The sequence below is a fragment of the Carassius carassius genome, chromosome 50, assembly GCF_963082965.1.
Source record: "Carassius carassius chromosome 50, fCarCar2.1, whole genome shotgun sequence".
In the NCBI taxonomy this organism is placed as follows: domain Eukaryota; kingdom Metazoa; phylum Chordata; class Actinopteri; order Cypriniformes; family Cyprinidae; genus Carassius; species Carassius carassius.
Window position 1 is genome coordinate 13,467,653 of NC_081804.1, and position 26,143 is coordinate 13,493,795.

Sequence of the window (26,143 nt, forward strand, 5' to 3'; positions counted from 1 at the left end):
AAATACATTATTACTATTTCTAACTATGATTTAAATATTATATTTCTAAGCACTGATAAATCTAACATTGCTTATTATATTTGGACACATTAAAGAAAATATTAAAGGGGTCATGAAATGCCTTTTTATTATTTTGTACTGTTCTCTGAGGTGCACTTATAATGTGATCAAGATTTGTCCTGTTTTGACCTCTACATCAGAACGCTCTGTTTGAATAGTCGTGGCGGATTGTCGACTGCTATGATTGGCTTACAGTTGTGTATGTTTGACAGCTACATCCTTCATAGATGGACGCTGCTGTGATTTAGATAAAAAATGCACTGAACAGCATCTTGTTGTCTTCTGCTCATCTTTATCGTTTGATTTCTTTGTAGACCTGCATTTTCCTCTCTGGCTATTTATAGTTTTATGTCATAAAGTGGCAGAAGGTTTTGAGCTATGAAACTTACAGGATGTTTTTATAATATAATGACGTCTTATATGTCAAAACATCAAGGGAATTTTGGTTTATCAGTTTTTCCATTTTCATAGGTGTGATCGACAAAGGACAAAAAAGCAGGAAACTATACAGTGCACTTACCCCCCCACCACACGCCCCATAATAAATAAATTAAAAAATATTATACTTGTTTTTTGTTTAAATGAATTTATAAATTAAATAATTAAAAAAGGGAAGAACATTTTAAATACACATCTAAATTAAATGATTGAACAAAAAAAAAAATCATAAAAAGGAGAAATGTGGGAAATATGCTTCAAAGACTGGGCAAAATAGGGATGAAATCATAGACTGTATAAAAACATGGACGTAGTGTCCGTGACGTCACCCGTAGACTCCTGAAGAGAGTTTTTGAAGCCTAAAGTGTGTAGAGCAGGCCGTCGCCATCTTGGCAGCGCGTCACCGCGCGACTCTCCTGGACAATCAAATATGGGCAAAAAAACGGGAGCTAGTTGCTGTAGCCACACCCACCTAGCGCGACGGCAGTGTCAGCAGCGGCAATCCACCCGTCACTCAAGTGGCTACGCCCTTAATTATGCAGAACTTTAAGTCTTAATATAATTTAAACGGATGAGTTATAAAAAAATTCACCCCCCTCACAGTTGTCATGAAGGGCAAAATTAGCTATTTAGACCAAAATAATTTTTTGAACCAGGCTGTAAACATGTTTTTTCCTGCTGTAAAGTTGGGCATTTTAACATGGGGAGTCTATGGGACTGACTCCCTTTTGCAGCCAGCCTCAAGCGGCCAGTCGATGAATTGCAGTTTTAGTCACTTCCTTATTGGCCTCACGAGAGAGAGCGGGAGGTTGGCGCTCGGATGAAATCCAAAAAATCTGTCAATAACTTGCTGCTGACGTGCATGAAAACTAGCCATTTATTGGGCATTTCTTGTCCTCCCAGATGTTTTGTTTTTCCTTATTTCTATGGTGTTCTTTACATCTATTAAAAATAACAACTTTATTTGCCTTTATATTTTTGAAAGGTATCTTTTCTTGTGTTTTTGTCCAGCCATTTTGTCAGTGCTTTATTATAGACTTCTATGATTGCTAATTCACAACAGAAGACGATTATTAGGTTGAACGTTCAGAATACGATTCCATAGGTTATATTTCAGCACGAATTTCGCGAATGGACAGCGACTCGTAGCACGTAGAACGCGTTCATGTCAAGTAAAGTTTTTTGGAAAAGCGTGTGGAATTGCGGCGAGCGTTTATAACCTTGCACGTAGAGAGCGCTCTTCAGAGCTAAGATACATTGTTATCGGAAAACTTGACCCAGATCAGATTTAAGCATTCATTAAAGTGAATCGGTTCAAAGGAGTCATTAGTTCGCAAATCGGACGAGTCATTAGTGGACAGATATGCTCATATGCTCCGCGCATATAACGTTACTCCCAAATATATTTTTAGGTCGCACAGATTAAATTTCAGGAGCATATGCGACAAAAATGTTGGCAATTTCGAGCCTTGTAGAAGCTGCTAAACTTTCTAGCTAGAAGTAAGCAATAACCAACATGGCGTTACTTTGCTAAGTTAGCCCAGAATCATTTAACATTAATGTTATGGAAGCATGACAAAAGTGATCAATTGATTGGTCAAATTTTACTAGACCTGCATATAAAAATGAAAGACAATTTATTGGATTTGCTTACATGAATCACCCGTGTTCACAGTCTTCGTCAGTCAACTGAAGCTGTTCACGTGAGTAGATGGTTGGGTGTGTGCACATTCAGAACGGTGCGCGTACACTTTGAACTTCAATCGTGACAAATTATTGGACTACTTGCGGAGTGACATGACGACATGATTCAAAGGCACAAAAAACGTTGACAGCGGTGAGCGATCATTATGTTTACCAATACCCGACCCATCGCAACCGCCTAAACCGCATTTTATTTTTTTTGATTTACGAGAGAGAGAACGAGATTTTCAGGTCGGAAAAGACGGATTTCCGGATTTTTCTGGAAGAATCACACCCCTGCATTTTAAACACTCCTTGTGTATACTTGGTGAAAAACTGCAGGAAAAATCCATTGATTACTTTAAATGTTTGGTTAAAAAGGGGGGAGGGGGATAAGAAACCTATCGAGACAGATTTAAATTATATCCATGTTGCACAGCTCTACTGGTGTACAGCTGAATTTGAAAATTATTTTGCATATAGGTTGCACTGACACAGCGTGAGACTTTAGAGAGTCAAACACTTATTTACTGATAATTTGGATCTAAGGATAACCATTGTACTTGAGAGGCTTTTCAACAAGTCAAGACAGAGCTGAGCCTCTTTCATGAAAGCAAGGCTACTCTTTTATTCTCAGAGAGGGACCACTTCAGCGTTTGATTGGACAGGACGTGGGAGAATGACAGAAATGCCTCAGAGATCTTTACCTCCTCCTGAGTGTGTCAAGTGGATCTTTCAAAATAAGAGAGGAGGATAGCAGTAAAAGTGTTTGCACAGCCTGACCCAACATGCCACAAACAAACACACACACACACACACACACAGGTTAAAGTAACAGTTCTCAAAAAAAAAAAAACCTTTACTAACCCTCATGTTTTTCCAAACCCATATAAGTTTCTGTCTTCCATGGAAGAAATTTTTAAAAACATGTTGCTCTGGAGCTTTCAAATGTCAAAAAGGATGCAAAATTATCATAAAAGTAGTCTATATGATTTCTATTCTAAGTATTTTGAAATATGATAACTTTATGTGAAAATCAGACCAAAATGTAAATTCTAAAATCTAAATCAAACACTTTTTTTTTAAGCATTAAAGAGTAACTAAACCCTAAACCAACTTTTTTTAGTTAATGATCTGTAAGAATGGGGCTTTATTAGTGCTGTTCATTGATTCGAGTAACTTTTTTGACATTTGAGTATAATAATGTTTTAATTCTACAATATATGGTGTAAAAACATCTGAGTGCTGCCCTCTTCAGGTTGCATCAGTTAGGATAGCTTCAAGTTAGCATAGATTTATCTGTATTTAGTACAGTTGTCAGTTCCCGCTTAGAGCTGGAGTGTGCAAACTGCATTTTACGCGGGATTGCTTCTCAAATGCAATGGGCTTCTCCACAAAGCTCGCGATGAAAAGCGACACGGTGCGGGAGTTAAGACTGCAGTTTGAGCCAGCGAATTGATATGGCTCAGGCCAAAGACACATCGACATCCTCCACTTCAGGTGAAGGTGGGGGAGAAAAGTCCTCTACTTCAAATGAACACTCTATTGCAAAGCTACTTGCATCACTACAGTCACTCTCCATTTTAGCGTCTCTGACAGCAGCTGTCAATTAATCCGTCACTGCGGGTCTCAGGTTCACGCCCTCGGTTCATCCCCTCTATCTCCGCTGTGCTCTGCCCACTTTTCAAATATTGTCAGTGGGTGGAGTCAGGCTCTGACCAGGGGTTTAGTTACCCTTTAAAGCTCCATGCAACTGTTTAACACAGCAACTTGTTTGTTATTAAAGATTTCTCCTTTTGAGTTCAATTGAAGAAAGAAATTTGGGTTTGCAGTGACATTAGCATGTAGATAATGACTGAATTTTCATTTTCATTTTTTGGGTGTATTAATCATATAGTCGAATGCAATGCAGTTTCAACCTCTTCAAAAACTGAAGTTCATAAAAATTCATTATAATATTAATGCCCACTTCAAATTTTCTGGAATTAATGACTGAACGACAAGGAGGCGCAGAGAATGAGAAAAATCAATAAACAATAGATGGCCTGTAAAAGCATTATAAATATAAGTAGCATTTCTCCATTAAGGGAGATTTGGAAAACAGCAAATGCTAATGAGGAAGGCAAAGAGGCTATTGAAGTCCATTAGGAGCTCTCTCTAGTGAAAATAGACGCTCTCTGAGGTTATCTACTGGCCAACGCCACTAGTTCCAGACCCACTATTCAAACCCGACTCCCATTTCCAAGTGACGGATAGGACAAATGTGCTTTCTGTGTACCAGCGAGGGGCCAAGGAAAGACTGCAAAATGGATGATTCAAAAGCAATGCTTTTTATTTTCCAAACAAGGAACATTCTTATTCATTATAAATTTATTGTGACGCAGAGCGTTGGAAAGAAGGGAAATGACTTCACAGCTGAGCTGGAGTCACTTTGTGGGATTGGAAGGAGGCCACAAATCATGATCAGAAAAATGACAAAATATACTTAGTTTGTAAGCAAGAAAAAAAGTCAGACCTGTGATGACGCCTTAAAATTACAACAACAAAAAATCGTCTTATCCTGTGATTTCATATATATAATTGATATGGCATTCATCTCAATTACTAATACTATTGGGGGGGGGGGGGGGTGTAAAGGTTTGCCTGTACTGTTGGTACTCACTTGTGAGGAATACGTGGGACTGCAGTGGGACTGGAGGCCGCGGTGACAACCTGTAGGATCTGTTCCAGAGCAGACAAACCCCCTCCTACCTGAAACGCTTCCTGATCTGCATTATTCTGAAAAAGAGAGATCGAAAAATGGTCAGAAACACGGAGAGGTGAGCAGACTCAAATTGTTTTGGCACTGGAGGTATCCTCTCATTGCCCTCCTTCTTCTTTCTAGAGGAAAGCTGGAGTGAAATTTGAAACAAAAGTGATCCCCAAAGAATATCTGCTGAATCTCAAAAGTGCACAACCCCCAAAGCAACCAAAGACCAACACAGGACAACAAACGCGCATATCTGCACACAAAGCAGGGGTGGTCTGGTTTGACAAAGAAGAGCTTAGGGAATATACATAGTCAAAATTTTGACTGGAAAAGAAACATTTTGTGTCACAAATGAGTCAAACGTATGCATGGGTCAATAGCAAAGACTCGATAAGGGGGGGAAAATATTTTTATTTTAAATACATGTACAAGGTTCTTAGAAATGTATTGCATTCTGAATTTGAAAAACTCATCCAATTTTTCACAAGAATTGTAAAATGTCATGTGGTGGAGCCAAGTAATAAGTAATGACATATTCCTTGTAAGAAAACGCATTTGAATATGCACATTATTACTTATAAATAAAACACTATATGTTTTGAAGTTTTTTTGTTTTTTTTTACAATCATCATGAATTTATTCATAAATCATCACTTTTAGAGTTGCACCACATGACATTACACATTCTAAACAAACCTTGCCTTGTCATAAAATGTCAAATGATCTGAAATGAAGAAACTCGTTGACCTTGACACAGTAATGAGGGTTTGCAGGGGTGCTCTTTATATTTCTATTTTGTTTTTCTGAATGTTGGTTACACCACATGACTCTGATTTGGTGAATAGTTTTTGCAAATATTAATAAAGAAGTTAAAAACTATTATTTCTTTTTTTTATAAGAAATAAAAATAAAAGACTATGCCAAATTTTTTTAAGATTTTTTCTTCATTATGAATTGTATCCCTCCCCATAAAAATGTCATATAAAAAAAAGTATTCCATAACTGTGTGTATGAATAGCATTTAACATATTCAAAACATTAATAAATACAACTAACAATATGAGCGTCACGTCATTGACCTGCATGCATTTGAGGTTATATCAGGATTTTTGAATGGTCACCATTCAAATGCAACCTAAATTTGTTGGTTATCCTAGATACCAGCCATAAAACTTTTAAGAGGGGGTCAACCAAACTGCCTGAAACTCATACGGAGGGAATGAGTGTCTTTGTATAAGAAAAGACGTAAAACAGTCATTTAACTGACATGCTTCTCAAATCAAACGGTTTACAGAGGGGACATTTTTACTCGTATCATAAAATTCTTAAAGTTCAAAGTGGAACCCCTTTAAATGAGTCATACGGTTTAGAGTTCTCTAGCTCCCTTACTTTGAGAAAAGGAAGTAAGCGCCTCAGAGGTTTGCGATGAGTTTGACCCCAATGTTGCAACAAAACGACACGCAAATCAACAACTCTGAATTTTGAAAGTGACAGCAGCAGAGTCATTTATTTGCAGGACTGAAGAGCAAAGAAGAGAACAGAGAATGTTGCACCTACTCCATTTGATGCACGACTCCAGGGAAGTCGTGGCCTGGTGGTTAGAGAATCGGACTCCCAATCGAAGGGTTGTGGGTTCGAGTCCCGGGCCGGCAGGAATTGTGGGTGGGGGGAGTGCATGTACAGTTCTCTCACCACCCTCAATACCACGACTGAGGTGCCCTTGAGCAAGGCACCGAACCCCCAACTGCTCCTCGGGCGCCGCAGCATAAATGGCTGCCCACTGCTCCGGGTGTGTGTTCACAGTGTGTGTGTGTGTTCACTGCTCTGTGTGTGTGCACTTCGGATGGGTTAAATGCAGAGCACAAATTCTGAGTATGGGTCACCATACTTGGCCGAATGTCACTTCACTCACTCACTCACTCACTCACTTCACTCACTCACTCATTTAATGATGTCAGATTCTTGTATGCTATGTGATGGCACTCAGAGTCAGGCATTTCAAGATGTTTTTGTTCAGAGGATGGCGGGGCTGCCAACAAGCCTGAACATATTGAGCAGCGAACAGAGGAAGTGCTTTGCAAAATTACATATAAGCTCCTCTCTTGTCAATCACAAGTGCCGCCAAAGACTCATTCCTGGAGATCCAGTGGCAAAGAGAAGACTGAACCTCTGCCAGGGTTAAGAGATTGGAACAATCTTGTTGTCAGATACACCAAAGATGGAGCACGCTTGAACAGCGGCTGGGATTAAGAAAAGCTCACTGACAGCTAGGTGAAGACGGCCATGGAGCCTCGCTGCCTACAGCGCGAGGATGAACATAGGTCACAACAGTAAACCAAGTGGGTTCGCAGCGAACCCATCAGTACAGCCCTGCTAAATGCTCCAGATGCACGAGGGTTGGCTGCTCACGGGGGCCTATTTAAAAGGCATTTGGAGGGGTTAGCTGAGGCCTTACAGCGATGACGTGTGGAACTCAGTCCAGATAGAGGTGTGTCTAGAGGTGTCTCACCTTGCCCTTTCTGGCTTATTGACAGATCCCCATGATGAGCAAAGTGCCTGGAATCTGGAGGAGTTCAGAAATGGTACTGAAGATGAGATGATAAACATACGATTATGAAGAAAGATACAAAGAGTTTAAATGACGTGCATACTTCGCAATCAAATGAATACAATATGAAAAGTAAGGAGAAAGGCCTTGTTTGGGCAACAGCCAGAGATGTAAAAAGTACAGAGAAACATTTAATTAGTAAGGGTAGTGTGTTAAGAGTCAAAGTACCAAGCCTAGTTACTTGAGTAACTAATTAAAATTATAAAAAGCTAACTTTTTTTACATTTTGAAATTGACTGCTGAGATACCTGTAAAAAGAAAAACTACTTTAATGGTTTAAACAAAATTGTAAGGGGTGAAAAAAAGACAAATTTTGATTTCAAACTTTAATTGTGTGCAGAAGTGCACAACAGTATATGTTCAGTTACCAAAAATGCAACTTTAACATGCTGCCAGGGGCTTCCCATTCTCAATAGTCATCTGGCATTGATATGGCTTTTCAGCAGGCCACGTCAGATGAGCAACCAATATGTTTATTTATTTGCAACCAGCACTGCTCTCCAACAACAGCAGGAATAATGTGTTAACATCCCAGCTGTATCATAACATAACTAAGGTTGCACTGTGTTCCACTCATGTGATTTTTTGGCAACAGAACAAAACATTGCCACAACAAACAATACAACAAAGTGAGTAAAATTTAAGAAATATGTATACCTACCGCTCTAAATACTTAAGTGCTTAATGAACATAAAAACAACTGCTTGCGAGACTGTGTATCAAAATGCTAAAATTTGTTTAAAAGCTGTATGTAACAGTTAGGCAGCAAAATTAAACGAAGCTACTTGGCATGGCGTCTCCACTCTGAATTCATTTGTGAACTCGGTAATGATACTATGCAATCACATTAATCATCAGGGCAGTCTGTAATATGACAAAACATCACATAGCATGTCATTAAAAAAACGTGCTTGGAAGTGATGTACAAAGCTGATACTAATCTTCAGTTCTGCCCAGAGTGCTGTTGGATTTGCCTGGTGTGCCGACCTCCTTCAACAAACACTCCACTGACACTATAATAGGATAAAAGCTTGCTTTTTTCTAATAGGGGACTCAAAGAGAAGAGCTGAAGACAGATCAGAAGAGGGAGGGTGCAAAGTAAATCTAAATTATACAGCTTGAGCAATCTTATCCAATTACTAACAAGAGTGGCCATTTTAGGCAAGGCTAATCAAAGGGCCAGGCAGCTGTGCTTCCCGCTGACTGGCCAGGACAAGGGTATGGGTGTGGGGTACACATTAAGTGGGAGGGAGGGCTGGATGTGTATGCATGTTCACCTCCTACAAACCATTCTAATTAGCCAACATGAAATGTCAGGGGGAGGGAGGCACTCCTAAAATGCTGCATCCCCCTTCTTGCAACAGATGGAGAACAACTGGCTGGGGCATTCACTGATGAAGAGGTTCACCAAGGTTCCATCTTAGGCCCATTCATCTTTTGCCAAGTGGTGCACCCATGTAAAAATGCCCCCTCCAGTTACTGCGACAGCTCCAAATATCAAAATGTATAAGAGTGATGGCATGCAGATGGGGTACAACTCTGTGTTTTGTTCTCAAAAAGAAGTAAAGAAAAAATCAAAGAAGAATAAACACAGTTCCCATTTAGTGAAGAGGTGTGCTGACATTACAAGGAAAAGAACTATAAACCACATCAAGAGCACTGTAGACACTAAAGCAATAAACTAGTTTTTACAAGGTTTAATAGCACACACTTAAGTATGCTCAAAGATAATTTGCGGGAGGGAAGTGTTCAGTTTTAGGATAAAAATAGGAACCAACTTTTCATTGGAAACAAGTGAAGATAATCAAAAGTAACCTTGGGAATTTTGAAGAGTGAACATCACACGCTACACAGCATTATTAGTTCAAATATCAAGCTGATATCCAAAAATCAGCCACCCAAGGGCAACTCTTTCCACCATGTAATTCTGACTTTTCTAATAGCTGTCTTCATGCACCTGAGGGGAAACTCTCTTACAGTCACAAGCAATAGCCAAGTGGAACAAAAGAATTACTAGGCAATTAGGGATTGAAAATTACCTTACTGACAGCACACGGTGAAGGAATGTAAAAACTATGTCCATGTTTGTTTGTTTTTTAACTCCCTAGCTAATTCCTAAAGCTCGACCTGTCCCTCAGCAGTAGAGAGGCAACACCCAATCACCTCACACATCTTTATGAAGAGGCTTGTTGAAAAATTTAATTCTTGTCATGCATTTCAATGATCCTAAAACCAAGAACTACGAATTGTTCTCTTGCTGGTTGGTTTTTGAGGTTGAAAACAAAAAAAAAAAATAAATAAAAATAATAATAATTATATATATATATATATATATATTTAAAGGGATTCGTCCGTTTTTTTTACTTAATCACTATTGTGAGTAGGATTATTTCTTCCGCATCTCATCCAATGCCTCTTTTGCTAGTTCCAAAACTTCCTTTTAAAGCTGGTAATGGAGGCTTGAATGGAAGCGTATGGGTAGCAATATTAAATTTGGGATGTAATATGCAAAATGACAATGCAATATGTAAAATGACAATGCTTTTCTGTATTTACATTTACATTTTCCAATACATTTGTGCAACGTTTGGTGCAAAATGAAAATGAAAAATTACATAATTTTTAATATGTAAAATGAAAACTAATTTTAACGCTTTATAAGTTGCAAAATTAAAATTAAAATGTATTACAGAAATGATTAGATATGTATAACATGTTCAAGCAAAAACTGTGGCAAAATTATCATTTAAATGCTATTTTTCTTAAATGCATTAACACTCAGTCAAGACACTTACGATTGCATTTTCATTCAGTGTCCCGCAATGAATGTAGCAAAATTCAATTTCCACATTGAAAATGCATTCCGAGCCAATCGTCTCCGCCCCCTCGCTCCATGTCAATCACTGCGTGAACAAGACGGGGCTTGCAGAAGGTCAGAGACTCAAATCTCAAGAAGAGGATTCAAGTGAGAGAACATGGACAAGACAGTTGGTCCGTGTGCGTTTTGATCATTTCAGTTTATGGCTTCAATATTTCATTCGCACTTGTGGGCGGAGCTGAAACGCTGGTTTCATCTGATTGGTCGAATTGCTCCACCTTCAACTCGGTCTTTTCATTCTTTCAGACAGAATAAGAGTCAGTGCGAGTGCGACACCGCTCACCGCTCACTGTTAATTAGTATAATATTTTAATCAGATGTAGCTGGGCACATAATTCGTGCTGCTGAGACCTGCAAATTATTTCTAGGTTGTAGTATTGTATGAATATTGTCCCACTGATAAATACAGTGCAAATAGTTCTGTCTCTTTGGATAAAAGTGAAGTGGAAATAAAAATCAATAATAGACTGAACGGTTCCATGTCTGTAACATTTACCAATCTTTTAAGTAATAAGGCACTAGGTATGTGTGTGACATTAATAAATAATTGTAAAAATTAATATGGTTACATTTCTGAAATAAAAATAGTAAAATTAGCTCTATGCTGCTCAGTGCTCCTGTAGCCTACCTCAGAGCGCCATCTCGCGGCTGTAGACGGTAATGTTTTCTTTTGGTTCTGAATAAATGCGACTTATAGTCCAGTGCGACTTATATATGTTTTTTTCCCTCGTCAATTTATTTCATAAATGTATCTATATTTATTTCCACTACACTGTTATCCAAGGAGACAGAACTATTTGCACTGTTTTTATCAGAGAGACAATATTGATAGGATTTCAATGCAGTTATTAATGAAGTTATTAGAGCGAGAGAGAAAGACAGAGAGGGAGACAGAGAGGGAGACAGAGAGGGAGAGAGAGAGGGAGAGGGAGAGAGAGAGAGAGAGAGAGAGAGAGAGAGAGAGAGAGAGAGAGAGAGAGAGAGAGCTTGTGTGTCTTGTCGTCTGTCATCATGTTGTTGTTGTTAGTCCCGTGTGCTGTATAGGTACTGTATGCTAATTTCTGTTATTACAGTTAACTATGCGAAGTGATATGGAAATGTAATGTTGTCATGAGAGCTGCCTGGAACTACATTCGCCATGCGCTTCCCTGAAAATAGTTTCTTCTAATAAGTTGAATTAAGTGTGTTTGATTAGGGAGACATCTAAAAGGTGCAGATTGAGGAGCAGTCCAGCATTAGGGTTTGGAACCACTGCTATAGACAATCTGGCATTGAGGCAAACATATTGCAAGAGGTATAAAGATTGGCCACCTATTGGATTGGATAGCAGACTTCACCTCTTGCTTTAATAATCTTCAAGCAGCACTGACATAAGTCAATCACTGATGTTGTTCTTCACTGTCAACCAAGGCTTCCGCCAATATTTGCTGAATCTTTCTCTAACCCAGGTCATCAAACATGGATTGAGGGCAAGTAAAATGCGGGAAGGGCCCCTTGGTGCCTCTTTCCACAGCCTTGGGCCTCTTGATCAGGTACAGCTAGCCACCAGTTGGCCACCATGGGGAGGCAACCCCTGACAGATGGCAAATGAAAATGTAAATACTGGCTGGCCCAGCAGGCCCAGAATTTTCCTGACAGTCCCTCAAGTGTCACAAAGGCAGTCAATCTCGGGCCTGTTCTTTATTTGAAAGCAGAGACAAACACTCCCTGGCAGAATGTAAATACGTGAGCTCATTCTACTAAGGTAAGAGAGCGCAGATCAGAGGAACCAGAAACTCCACTGAATATTCCTAAACGACAAGAAGGGAAGAAAGGCTCTTCGATCAGCCAGTTCTCCTGGAGACAAACTGAAACCTGGTTTGACACAAAATAAACCATTAGAGGGCTCAGAGGGAGAGGCGGGCAAAGGTCGGAGACTGTGCCCAAGCAAAGTCAGCATGAAGAATGAGGAGAGGTGGAGGCCGCACTGCTTGAGGGGCTAGAAGGGGCGCGGAGAGTCTGGTGTTGTTCGAGGAATTAGTGGAGAAAGTGGAGACTGAATCAGATATGGGTATGAGAAAAAAAAACAAATCTGTAGGTGAGTCAGTGACATGAGAGATGCTTGTTAGGTCAAATAATCTAAACGCTCTTGACTTGAGGTGAGGCTGAGGGGGAAGGGGTCTACACAGACTCCCAATGACGGAGGAGACAAGTATTTATTTGAATTTGTCCTGGGATTACAGGCGGAACTGCCTTGACAACCAGGGTTCACAGACTTGCCCAGGTTAGGTGGCGTGCAGACTTTAGCTGGACACTGCAGGAACTGGTTTGGAGGAATCCACAGCTGTGACTGACAGTCTAAATGAAGTCCAGATACTGTATTCTTAAGAGAGAGTCTTATTCCCAAAAGGCTACAAGAAAGTGCCTGAGGAGCTGATATTTCCACAAGTACTTTACCGTTCCAGCGACTTACAAAAACAAAGACGGCGGGAGTTCTTTAAAGAAAGTTCTCTGTGGAAATCTCCAGAATGAGTTTGTGCAGGAGGCCTTGGGGACAGTACACAAGAAATGTACTCATGTTCTTGATAGAAGCTGTCATTCAGAGACACTTCTAAGGAGCACAGGGCCTAGAGAGGGTGATGAGATGACAAGGTCTGAAAATCTGTTGAAGGGAATGTGAAGCATGTTCATTATATCATCTAGTGATGCACCGAAATGAAAATTCTGCGCCGAAACCGAAAATTTAGGATGCACTTGGCCGAAAACCGAAACTGAAGCCGAAAATGGCTTCTTTTAAAAACGTATATATATATATTGCTTGGATTTAATGGATCTGAATTGAAAAATCACAATATAATAATCAAACTTTTATTAACAGTTACATAACAAAACAAAATATTTTTTACAATAAATATAAATAATAATTATTCTTCAAGTTTTATGTTCCATCAAATAAAATAGTTTTTTAAAAATTGTGCAAAAAAAATCCACAATTTTGGAGATTTTTGCAGAACAAATGTTACATATTGCAACTTTGGTGTCCTCTCGTATAGGGCTGTCACTTTTGTGAAAAAAAAATCCTGTTCGATTTTTGAGACATAGGCAAAGTGTTCATTGAATCGTTAGTAAATTGCCTATATTTGGTGTTGATCCGTTTTTCAACGCCAAATATAGGCAAATCCACCGACAACTAAACAGGCATTAGGGCGAACATAAAGGGGGCGCTTGAGACGCGCACAAGTCAGCAATGTGGACTGCCATAACATCAATGAAAAACATTACTGAAGGCTACATTGATATTATGCACTAATAGGCTCTGTGTGTGTGTGTGTGTGTGTGTGTGTGTGTGTGTGTGTGTGTGTGTGTGTATGTGTGTCAGAACCTGCAGTTGCTGTGTGACGCGCGTTTGCTGCGAGCGTATAGTGACGAGCTGGACGCGCTCCAAGAAAAGGCCGTTAAAATCGATTCCCTGTTTTCGTTTTCGAAACTTGTGTTGGTTGGTCCGATCGATTGTGCAGCTTTTGTGACAAGCTTTTTTTGATTGTGACAGCCCTTTGACATGCTTAATCTTTGATAGGCAGACGCGTGATAACAGCTCGACCGCGAGTGAAACCTAAGCGCTTGCTCACGGATGGGAGGGGCGGGTGACATTCATTTTCGGTTTACGTTTTCGGCTGTTTTTTTTATTTCGGCCCGAAACCGATAATGCCATTTCGGCCGAAAATTTTCGGCGGCCGAAATTTCGGTGCACCCCTAATATCATCAGTGGCAAATTACTTTAGACCTACCTTGCTAGATGCAAGTTATAATAAACATTGTTAAAAGAATATGCTGGGTTAATTTCAACTTAATGTCTACTGACTTCACTGCACTTCCATGGCATCTGTATTGAAATAAATCATACATCAAGTCACTTAAATGCCATTACCTAACTTCAAAACATGTAATCTTAAACAGTCTCATCACTTTGAAATATTTAATACAGTCACCATCACTCAGCCAGTGGAAACTGTCATGAACATTTAGGGTTTATTACTGTTCGTTACATCCCTTTCACTCCACTCAAGCAGCTTATGATCTCCTCTTCTCCAATCCCTCAGCCCTCCTACTTGCACATTAGCTCAGCTTTACCACCCTCTTATGTCCCTCTTACCTTTCTCCTCTTCCTCCAAAAGGCCATTAACAACCCACATCTCCTCCCAATGGTCAATACAGGCACACCATCAATGCACCATCTACCCACCCACAAACACACATCCCTTCCTCTGATGAGTGTATTACAGAATGGCACCAAAAGAAACTGTAAACTTTCAGTTTCATTACCAAAACCAATCAATTTCTTCTTTATTGATCTAGAGATGTATACTAGAGATGAGTCACAATTAGTCTAAGCCTCAGATGTCACGCACAAGGAATGTTGGCTAAACCTATGATGCATATGGGACACAAAAGTGGAAACACTTCAGGAGTGTCGAAGTCGTCATTGGATTGGTTGAATTCTACAGGATTTCCGGGAGATGTGTCGCGTTCTTTAACATTGTGTCTGAAAACAAAGGACTTACCTATTCTCTTAGAATAACAATGATTATTAAAACTTTAGTTATAGTTTCTCGCCCTTGGTGTGAATGGGCCTTTAGAAGAACAACTTTTACAGCCGTCACTCCTCAAGGCTTTTTGAGTGTTCCATTAAACACACAGCGTTTTGAGCATCCAAGTTCTAGCGTGTCTCAAGACCTCCTGCATCGTTTCATTCCATTGAGCTGCATTTAGCCATTTTTGGATGCAAAACCATGTCTTATGTAAACAGCCCCTAAGGTTTAACAGGGGTCAGGTGAACCCGAAACCAGTCTAATTATACAGGGGTTCCAGTTAAGACTGATCAGTCAACTACTCGTTTAGGCAATCCACAAATCAGTTGCTTTGGAAAATGCAATTTGTCAGAGACGTACGCTAAATTCAGGCATTCTACTCATTATGAGATAACTTTACACAATGTTTTAGCCAAAACTATGCCAATGGATTACAAGAATACATTGAAAAAAATGTTAATCATCATTAGTATATAAAGCAATTTTTGACATGAACAACTGAATTGAATTTCAGAACAGGTTATCTTTTAAAACATTAAGTCAACAGCTCTTTTATAATTGCTGGATGCAATCTTGCATCTCATGTTGAGAGTAGCAGAGCTCTGGGAGAAGCACACACACACAAAAAAAACTTGTGTGATAGCCAAAATGCATCTTCAAAATCTTCCCTGCTTTATAACTTCAGTTGTTTGGATTATATTTACTTTTGAAAAACCAACATATTTTTTGTATAAAAGTCACAATGCACAACAGTAGCCAGCCAAGCGCTCAGAAAAATGTTCGCCTGTTTGACAAATGGGGATCTCTGCCAATTAATAACATCTGCAGCAATGAAAACAAGCAGCTAACCTGGCCCTCATTACCAAATAACCGAGGGCAGAGAGTTGGGGATGGAAAGCGATACTCTGCACAGACTGAGACGGGGAAGACGGCAGCCAAAGCCGGCGGTTCAGGGGAGTCAGTGTTGAGAGCAGCCTGGAGGCTTATCTTCAAGTCAAATCCCTTCACATACACACACACACACACACACACACACACACACACACACACACACACACACAAATACACATTCAATCCACATCGACTAGACATCAGACAATAAACTCCCCAAGCCACTGACATAAACTGGTCTGAACACTGTTCAGATGCTTACAGTTCCAGAAGAACCCTGGTGTGACTGTGTAGTAGTAAAGATGAACTGATAAACAGCAGTTTAAACAACAGACACCATATATCCATTCAGTCATTACTGGTATCTCCAGCTTTCCTCGGTCAAGAAATAGCACTACACTCTGAAGTTCGGGAATCTTTAGGAATATTACTTTAGAGGGGATGTCACTCTAAAGGGACATCAGAGCAGACAAGACAGACAGAACATGAGATATATGTACAAACCTGCTTCTCCAGAATGCGGGAGATTTCTCCCAGGGTTCTGTCCAGGCCAGACACTTTGTTACTGGCCCACTGGCCACTGTCCTGCCCCTGCTGCTGCTTTACTAGATCCTTCACCAGACGCTGAAGCCTGGAAGCAAAGACACACACAACTGGGTCAAAATATGTTCAGGTCACACCAACCCCTAAAAATAAATATTTTAAACAGTCTAATTTTAATGTTGCATTATTTTCACAATAATTTACCGCATTGCTCCCTTATTCTTGCCACTGAAAACAAATGTTTAAAGTTATTTATATACCAAGGTAGTTTTTATTTGTTTGTACTACCTTTTTATGATCCTGACTTTAACTGAAACAACTCAGCATTATTAAATATATCTATTATAAAATAATTTTACCTGAATTTATAAATAATTGAAATTGTAAGGATAACTAAAATATAATTTATATAAATGTATTACATGTCAAATATTTATGATATTAATTGAATACATAAAACTTTACCTTTTTACACTAATAAAAATGTTTTCCAATGTGCTGAACTTTCTTTTTGCAAAATACTTTGTTCAATATTTTTCATTTTCAGTTTATTTTAATTTGAGTAACTTTGCTACATGCATTGTTTTTTTATTTCTATTTAGCTTCATTTTATTTCAGTTTTAGTAATTCTAAGTTTTTAATCTAAATATTTTTTTTCAGCTTTCTTTCAATTAAAGAAAAAATAGTTTTATTTAATAATAATAATAACCACTTAACCAGCAAGTTTCATCCAATCATATGTGCTATATCTTACTCTTGGTTATCTAAAACCATACTCCTTTCAGAAATTTTCAGCATACATAAATATTATGCCCTGTGCAGAGACTGCTAGAATGCCACATGCTGTAGATGATTTCACGTTTTACTATCATTGTGGCAGAGCACAAAACCTGACCCACACAAAGCGGATTGTAACATGAGATCTGTGACTGCATCGCTTAGATATCAGTACTGAATTGCATTTAATGGGCAAAACAATAAAGGTTTGATTAAGGAAAGCCAAGCGCTAGCATAATTTCAGAAGCTTGGATTTAAAAAGACATTATTAAGATATGAGTACTCAATAGAAGTCCTCAGCTTGGGTATATGATCCTTAAAAGTGGAGCGGGGAGCTTACTTCGCCTTGTAAGGAGAGTCAAGGGTCTGGGTCTTGGCTTCCATGCATGTCTCATACTCCTTAGCCCTGAAAAAGAAAGACAAACAAGTCTGTCAGAAAGAGACGGAAAGAGAGAGAAAGACAGACAGAGAGCAACAGAGGAGTCCGATGGCTGTCAGCCTGAAGACATGAGCAGATAAGACGATGAGCTGAACAAAGGAAATGTCAAGAGGTCAAGCTGAGCCTCAAACTGTTTATTTAGTCTTTGGGCCACACTAGCAGCAATCACAAACTAACATGCATGAATGAGTCACAAATGCTCAGTCTTCAGAGGGGTACCACAGTAGAGGATGTTGCTTCACAGCAGGGAATACCAAACTCTCCAATAACCACTCTATTTAAGTCCAGAAATCTAAATAAATAAGAGTGATTGGCTCATTGGTGTGAATTACTCCTACATCCCCCTCATGAGTCACAGACCAATACAATACATGCTGTCAGTCAGCTCTAGCACGTTGGTGTGGTCCAACAAGCCAAATTCCTGACAATCACACATCCCATTCTGTCAGATAAGGATGATCGATCAGCTCCTGAAAAAAGAAAAAGAAAAAAAAATAAGCACTTGATGGATTGGTGTTCGGAGGCTGATAAACTCCGATGTCTCTTTCCGGAAGACAGTCTATGTCAATGTCAGAGAGCTGAGTGGACACAAGTCTTGTAATAGTTTAATCCTGGTTTGAGTTGAAATCTAAAGTGATTTTAGTCTAACCTTAATGGTAAAGGTATACGTTGATTAAAAAAAAAACTTTTGGATCTAAGAAAGCTCTATATATTTATTTTATTAAAATAAATATATGGGGGGGGGGGGTTCTACCAATTATGCATAATAACAAAAATGTTGTTCACAACAGGTCATTTTGAAGTCTGATCAGTAATTGTATTTCAGATGAAGTGGTAAATTGAGTTGAGTAAATTAAATTGATTAAAGGTGCGGTATATAAGATTCTTACTCTACTAAACCAGATAAAAATACCATAATATGTTTGCAGATATTTAAGAAACATGCTAAGTTAACATGTTTATCTGAAAAACATTGCTACAGTCAGTTATTATCCTTTGTGCGTTGCGAGCCGGAATGTCGGTCTCTGTTTTGGTTTGTAAACCAAAACGGGTGGTGTTGGCGCAGTGGATAAGACACATGCCTTTGGTGTGAGAGACCCGGGTTCGAATCCACTGTGAGACACCAATGTGTCCCTGATCAAGACACTTAACCCCTAGTTGCTCCAGAGGCGTGCGACCTACATAGCAATTGTAAGTCGCTTTGGATAAAAGAGTCAGCTAAATGAATAAATGTAAAAATGTAATGTAAAACCAGTCCACTGCCAGTTTACCCGATTGTATTTTAGCACCCCGTGTTGCCAGTTGGCGGAAAACACAATTCATTGCATTCATTCTCATGTGCGCTCGTTCTTGTTTGTGTTGTCAATCTGGAAAACCTGCCTGTGCGTGTGTGTGTGGTAGAGGTCTGCGCGGGACTGTTTTTTAAGTCCCGCTCCCGCCCGCTCCCGCTGGGGTTATATCCCGCACCCACCCGTTCCCGCTATATATACACCATTTGTTCACCCGCTGTCTGCTTAGAATAATTTTCTTCCCGACCATCCCGCTTAATATAGATCTCCCAGAATTTCACATGTACATTTTCACAGAGAAAATAAAAATGTAGTCTGCACAAACATTTTTTTATTATTATTTTATTCGCCTTGTCAATATACAAAATTTAACATTTTGCTGCAGACAGTAGGGGAAAAAATGTTGCAGCGAAAAAAAAATTAAGTGTAGGCTATTATTTTTATTCGTATTATCAAAATTCGTAACATTTTGCTGAAAACACAGGAAAAGTGTTAGAGAAAGAAAGAACATATGACGTCATTAAGCAAAATATGTAGGCCTTAACCTTCTCATCCCTGAGAAGAATGTGCTGACATACGTCTCTCCAACAAAATATATAAATTCAACAATAACTAAAAAAAAAAATTAACAACTCAAAATTTTAGGCAAAATATGTAGGCCTTCCATCGCGAACAATTTAAGAAAAGAATATGCCGACATCGATTTCAACGTCTCCCCTACAAACGAAATAAATTCAACAATAACTAATAATAAATTAACATCTCAAAATTGTAGGCAATATGAAATGAACGAAAGCCGTACTTACTTGGAAAAATCAGCTTTTTCCAGACTATTTTAAATATCCATGCAAGAAAACAATGTCACTGACTGATGACGGTTTCAATACCGAACGTCTTTCTTCCAAAATCCGACCGCAAAGGCTGAATGCTCTCTCGGAAGGTGCACTCGTGGCCGGGATGCAGAGGACATATCTCGCAAGGTTGCTCAGAGCAGGAAACTGGGACTGATGTGAATCCCACCACTGCTTTTTGTTGACTTGATAATTCAAGTCTCATGGTCATGTACTCCTGAATCTGAATATCTAGTGATTTCGATCCAACTGATTCTTCGTTGTTGTTGGATGTGGAAGTATCTCACTGACATTAAACTTTCCAATTTTTGCTGCTGTGTCGACCAAATGTTGGGCCAGCTGATTAAAACCTTTTCCGGACACAGTATCATACGGTCGAATGTCTTGGCAAACAAAGTCAACACATTTTTCTGTGGTCTCTTTTTTAAACTGCTCTGGCACCGGCCTAGACTTTGTAAATGCCAGTTTAGTTCGACCCTTTGTGATGATGCATGAGTGCCGCCTTAATCCCGAGGTTCCAGTCTTGTGACTGCTGAACGGGAACACTTTTAGGCATTTATCACATTGCGCAAAGGGTATTTTTTTCCCATCTGCGTCTATGATGCATGAAAAAGACTCCCATACATTAGACTTGCCTGACGTGGGTTTCTTAGCAGTAAACTGACCATTGTCCAGTCCAAGTTGAACGTCCTTCAAGGACAGCGCATCCACACTTTGCTCCACACTTTGTTCTGCCATTTTTTTCTTTTGAGGGCCGTTTATCACATACAGTCTGCCCTGAGGAGTCGGACCGTTATGCACATGCTGCGCGCGCGCACAGATCCAGCAAATACAATCAATGCATGACAGAAAGAACCGTTACTGGTCCGTGCGTGCAGCGCGTGCATAACGGTCCTGAGTACAGGGCAGACTGTAGCCTATACCGGGTGGTCGATAAGATTAAGATAAAGCGAAGATATGCTGTTCTGAAAGAATGTCGGCGTCGGGAACGTGATATTGAATGACCGACCGCTCCCGTTCAAATTACACCAGAGTTACCGACTGCTGCCGTTTTTTAGTCGGATATTTAATCCCGCGGCGCAAAATATCTGGTCGGGTCCCGCGGATCCCGCGGGACAGCCGCTAGGAATGCAGACCTCTAGTGTGTGGGGTGGGGAGTGAGACGGGTGAAAAAAAACCCTCTCCAATATTTTGAATTTGGACTGAAATACCTAGTTCAACCACTTTGTGTCAATCCTACACACAGCACCTTTAAATAAAATGAATGACTACATAATATTAAATAAAATGAATGAAGAATAGAATGTCTAAATAATATACAGAATGAATGAATGAATAGCATGGATGGATGGATGGATAATAAATAGATTGACTAAATAATAAACAGAATGAATAAATGAATGACTAAATAAACCGAATGAATAATACATAGATTGAATGACTAAATAAACAGAATGAATGAGCAGAATGAATGACTAAATAATAAACGGAATGAATGAAGCATAAATAGAATAAATAAATTTCTTTTGGAAGACGTTGGGTTGAGGTTGATACATTTCTAATATTGTTCTGTATGAAGTGATAAATCACTTTATACACATGTTCACTTGAATAGCGAGTAGTGAACAGGTGTCACAGAGGACAGGAGACTTTGGAGATTATCCCTTAACCCTAACCCCTGACTATTAAAATACTTAACTATAAACTGACTACAAACAATTACAGCTAAACTCTTCTTTTGAAACTAAACACTGCCAAGGATTTTGAACAGTGATTCCCATGTGCTGGCCGAGCCTCGGTCAGTGGTGCGCTCAGAGAAAGATTGTGAACAGTACCTGGCCTCGGCCTCGTCCTCATCCTCCAGATCACAATATTCCTGTCTGACAGCTTTACGCCTGTAAGGGTTAAACAGCGGGGTAATCGCTGGACCATCAATCTCTGAACACGGCAGGACCTATTAAACGGGCCGGGCACCATAAATATTAGTAACCAGCTATTAGTGTGTGGGGGGGGGGGGGGATACAAAGCTACAATGCAGAGCTAATCATCAATTCATCACGATGTATCCCACTATTCACCTCCACCCACGCTGGACGCAGACAGCCCCCTCCCCCAATTGACTTTAAAACCATCAATGCCTTCTGACGGATAAAAACAAATACAGTGTATCCATTTTAAATGTGCTATGGGAGGCTCAGGCGTTCGGCACTCCCAATTACAGAAAACATTTGGTCGGGCAGTGGTGCAATATTTAATATTGGATTTGAGAGGCTCTCAATCAAATGGAAGACAATTTGACTGATGATGAATAAAAGGATGAGTAAAAGGGAGGGAAAATGTGACCTGTGGAACATATCCACCAAGAGGAATGAGACTGGATCCATCTATAAATTCACAAACATATATAAGAGGTTATATGTGGAGTAAATATTGGATACATCCTGAGATTAAAAATATTTACATGCACCTGATGGTAAATAAAGGTCTGCGGTAAGCAGGGTCCAAGTGTCTTAAAGTTGAAACTATCAGAGCTGCAGTCTAGCGGTTGCCGGTCATGCTCAGACACATTGGTCTGGCTCCAAATTAAACGCTTTATGTGGACTTGTCATTTAATAGCCTTAACTTGCAAGTATCCCTAAAGTCCACAAAACTGTACAGAGTCCCATGTGTTTTATGATTCAGAAGGTTGCCCGCGAACATCCATATTATGACTGCTAGGTGTCCTTGATGTTGCATTTGGCAGAGAACGCACTTAATGCTGTATAATAAAAGTAGTCACCTGCTATTATGGCACCAACATGCAGACACAAAGGAGGGTGACAAGAATGCTGCACTTGGTGACCTTGCATACTTGTGACAGTGTGCATTGCACAAGTGCTCAAGGTGTCCCCATTAACAAGGTTTCTGGTTGAAAACCCATTAAGAAGACTTCTTGGAGGCCTTTCTTGGCAGCTATACACCCTTGATGCACAAAGCTTGCAATTTACAGCAGACATCTACACAACAGTCCAAGAATCACCAAGACACCAACATGATGACTCAAGAGGAACATGCACATTTGTGGTCTTCACTGTTCTGACTGTATTAGAATGTTCCATTAGTCTGTTTATTGTATAGAAGTGTACTCACAAGAGTGTCCTTTGTGGCCGATATACACCTTTTGCCCAAATCTGCACTAGAAGATGACGGAAAGGGTCAAAAGGCCACACTTGATCTGAACTTTAAGAATTGGGGTCTTCACCACACTGACCATTCCATGAGGTATTCCATTTGTCATGTTCCCTCTGTGAATTCACAATAGACAACTTTCCAGCAGTCAGTGTGGCATTAGGTTAACAAATAAGGAAGGACTGCAAGGATTGAGGACTGTACTTCCGGGATAGAGCAACTGGTACTCCTTTGGCAAAAATAAACACAAATAAAAGGACTAAGGCCTCGCAAACTTGGTCTTCCCCTTTGCTCAGGTTTACTGAAGCCCTCACTGTAAGATTATCCCGTTTCCTCATAGCTCCTCCACTCCCCTCCTTCTCTTCCCTACCTACCTCACTAGGGCCTTTTGCACCGCAGGAAACTTTTTTTAGTACCAGAACTAAATTGTGGAGCTACCCACTTTTGGACGTTTTCGCACTGTATAAGTATTTTATAGTATTGGACTGCCTTTTTCAAGAATCAAATTAGCTCCTACATCGGAGCAGGGTCTAACCAGCACAACTGGTACTATCCGTGACGTAAGTAGACAATGATTGGCCAGACGCATTCGAAAACGCCCTCACCTGCCATGATTTAAAACGCTGTGTAACATACTGTAAACATTGTGTCAACTTATTTCGCAAGTATGATGAACAGCGATAAATATACGGATGCTGAAGTGCAGGCAATTGTAGCAAATGTAGCACTAGGGATGGGACGGTATGAAAATTTAACATCACGATTATAGTGACTAAAATTATCACGATTATCAATATTATCACGGTTTTGTTGAAACGAGATGAAAGTGTTCAAAAATAGTTGATGCTCACACTGAAAACATTTCAGCAAGTTTTATATTTAATAATCAACAAACAACTAATAAAACAAGCAACTCTATGCACTTAATTTAAAGAAAGATTAAATTCTGTGGCATTTCCTTCCTTACAATGAAAAGTGTAGAAGCATAGAAAAGCATAGAAAAGTCACTGACTTTCGCCATTCCTTCTCGAAAAAAAACAAAAAAAACATTGTGCGCTGCGCTTGCGTCAGACTGTTGCTGGCTGGACATGATTTAATAGTGAGTTATTAAAACCGCGATAATCAAACACGGTTTTAATGATAATTCATTTTTAAACGATATTACTAACCTTCAGCACATTTTATCACGGTTATCGATAAAACCGGTTATCGTCCCATCCCTATGTAGCACTGCCAGTTGTCGTTGGAGATTCTTAATCCTCCTTTCAGTTCTTTCAATGGCTTTACGTATACGTTGACATTAGGGCTGTAGCTATCGATATTTCAGTAATCGAGTATTCTACCAAAAATTCCATCGATTAATCGAGTAATCGGATAAAATGTGTTTTTGCTTAAAGTGCAATATTAATTATGCAAGAGAAAATAAGACTCCTGGGTCTCTCAAAATGAACAACTAAGTTTCCTTTATAAGAAAAAAAATATTTTTATTTTTTAAATGCAAAGAATGCAATGCATACATCAAAAATAAACATTTAATTATTACCTATTGTTTCTCTGTCTGTACTTGTACTGTGAACAATGACAATAAAGTTGACAGATGAATTAAGTGCATTTAAGTGCCATTCAGTTTGGGTTTTAAATAAAGCATTTTCTGAGATGCACATTAAACATTAAACCCAAAACATTAATTTATCTTTTAATTATTGAAAATTAAGCAAACTTAACTTTTTGGTAAACAAAGGGGATTTACTATGAAAAATAAAACATGGAAGAAATTTTGTGTGATTAAACCTCAAAAAAATTAAAAAATTATAATAATGTTTGATTTTTTTAGTAGTAGGCTCTGCACATTCTGCTGAACAATAGTAATACATCTCTGCCAAATTCCTGTCTAAAACAGGACTTTTATTTTGATGGGTTGACGTACCTTTACAGCTCTGTGTATGTGATGTGACGCTAGTTTTACTCAAATCAAACGGTCAAATGCTCATGAAGTGACTGTCAGAGCAGTTCTGGAGATGTTGTTCATGTGTTCACGTCTTATTTAGTGAGACAGCAGACGCTGAAATTACCGTGAGCATCACGCGCGCTTCATTGTTTGTTAATAAAGGAAGACGCGCTTCTGCTCCATTCATTAACAAAGACACGCAGAACATGCAGGATTCATATTTAAATAGACTGTTCCGGCTTAATATTTACAAATATTAGTCCATATCGTGATTTGATGCAAGTGCAATGACCTATTTTTTATTCATTCATAAAAAATTTGGCAAATTCCGTGCCATTCTGCGTTAAACTGTAAATTCCGTTTTTATGACTGGATTCCGCGATTCCCTCCGCGTTTTCTGCATCGCCTTAGTTGTGGTATGACGTTCTCTTTAGGTTTGCCCGCGCCCTCAAATCAAAACACTGCTGACTCCTTGCGGTATGCGATTTCGAACGCAGCGCTTGTGTCTCCTTCCGCTTTGTGGGTGATGTAAACTCGTTGTGTCACATTAAAACAATCATTGTGAAAGAACCTGACGTGAGATTTAAAATAAATTAAAAGAGGCTTCGAGGCAGAGGAATTTGCCTCGATCATTTTTTGTAATCGAGTTACTCGAGGAATCGTTTCAGCCCTAGTTGACATTCCATGTCCATTATTGTGAAACCAGCTAGACAACAAAAACACAGTTCTGATCACAGAGTCCTCCATCTTCCTGTTGTTAACATTATTCTTCGTTATTCATTATTCTGTCGACCAGCTTACGTCACTTCCTAGTACACTCTGTCGGTGCGAATGCAACCCTTTAAATGGTACTGGGAAATAGTTCACACAAAATCGTACCAGTACTTTAGTACTATACATTTAGTTCTGGAACTAAAGTGGTGTGAAAGGCCCTACTGACTCTCTTCTAGGGAACGGTTTCCTGTATTTTTGAGTAAGGCGATGGCCTCTGGAAGTCCAAAACAGGGTTTCTTTTATGTGCCGCCCCTCTGAGGTAGACCAAAACACAGAGGGCTATTTTCTCAAGCCTGGGGAAAAGACAAGCAATGCAACCAGCCAAACATCATACATGAGAGAAAGGGCCATCTGAGAGAGAAGGAAAGAGTTAAGAGCGAGAGACTCTGAAAGTTTAAAGCCTACATCCAATGCGGACACGGGCAGACATGCTACTTTCATGGTAATTAAAACCACACGTTTGCACAAGATGAACACAC

At 39.4% G+C, this 26,143-nt stretch overlaps 1 protein-coding gene across 2 annotated transcripts in view; it reads right to left on the reverse strand.

The window, feature by feature from the left end:
* LOC132133783 (S phase cyclin A-associated protein in the endoplasmic reticulum-like) overlaps window positions 1-26,143 on the reverse strand; it is a 118,364-nt gene that overhangs the window by 42,554 nt on the left and 49,667 nt on the right. For both annotated transcript variants that reach the window (XM_059546752.1, XM_059546753.1), the window contains 3 exons: window positions 17,536-17,601; window positions 16,380-16,506; window positions 4,844-4,959 (listed from right to left, as the gene is read on the reverse strand). In XM_059546752.1, the coding sequence (XP_059402735.1) occupies window positions 4,844-4,959; window positions 16,380-16,506; window positions 17,536-17,601 (309 nt within the window). The remainder of the gene's footprint in view (window positions 1-4,843; window positions 4,960-16,379; window positions 16,507-17,535; window positions 17,602-26,143) is intronic.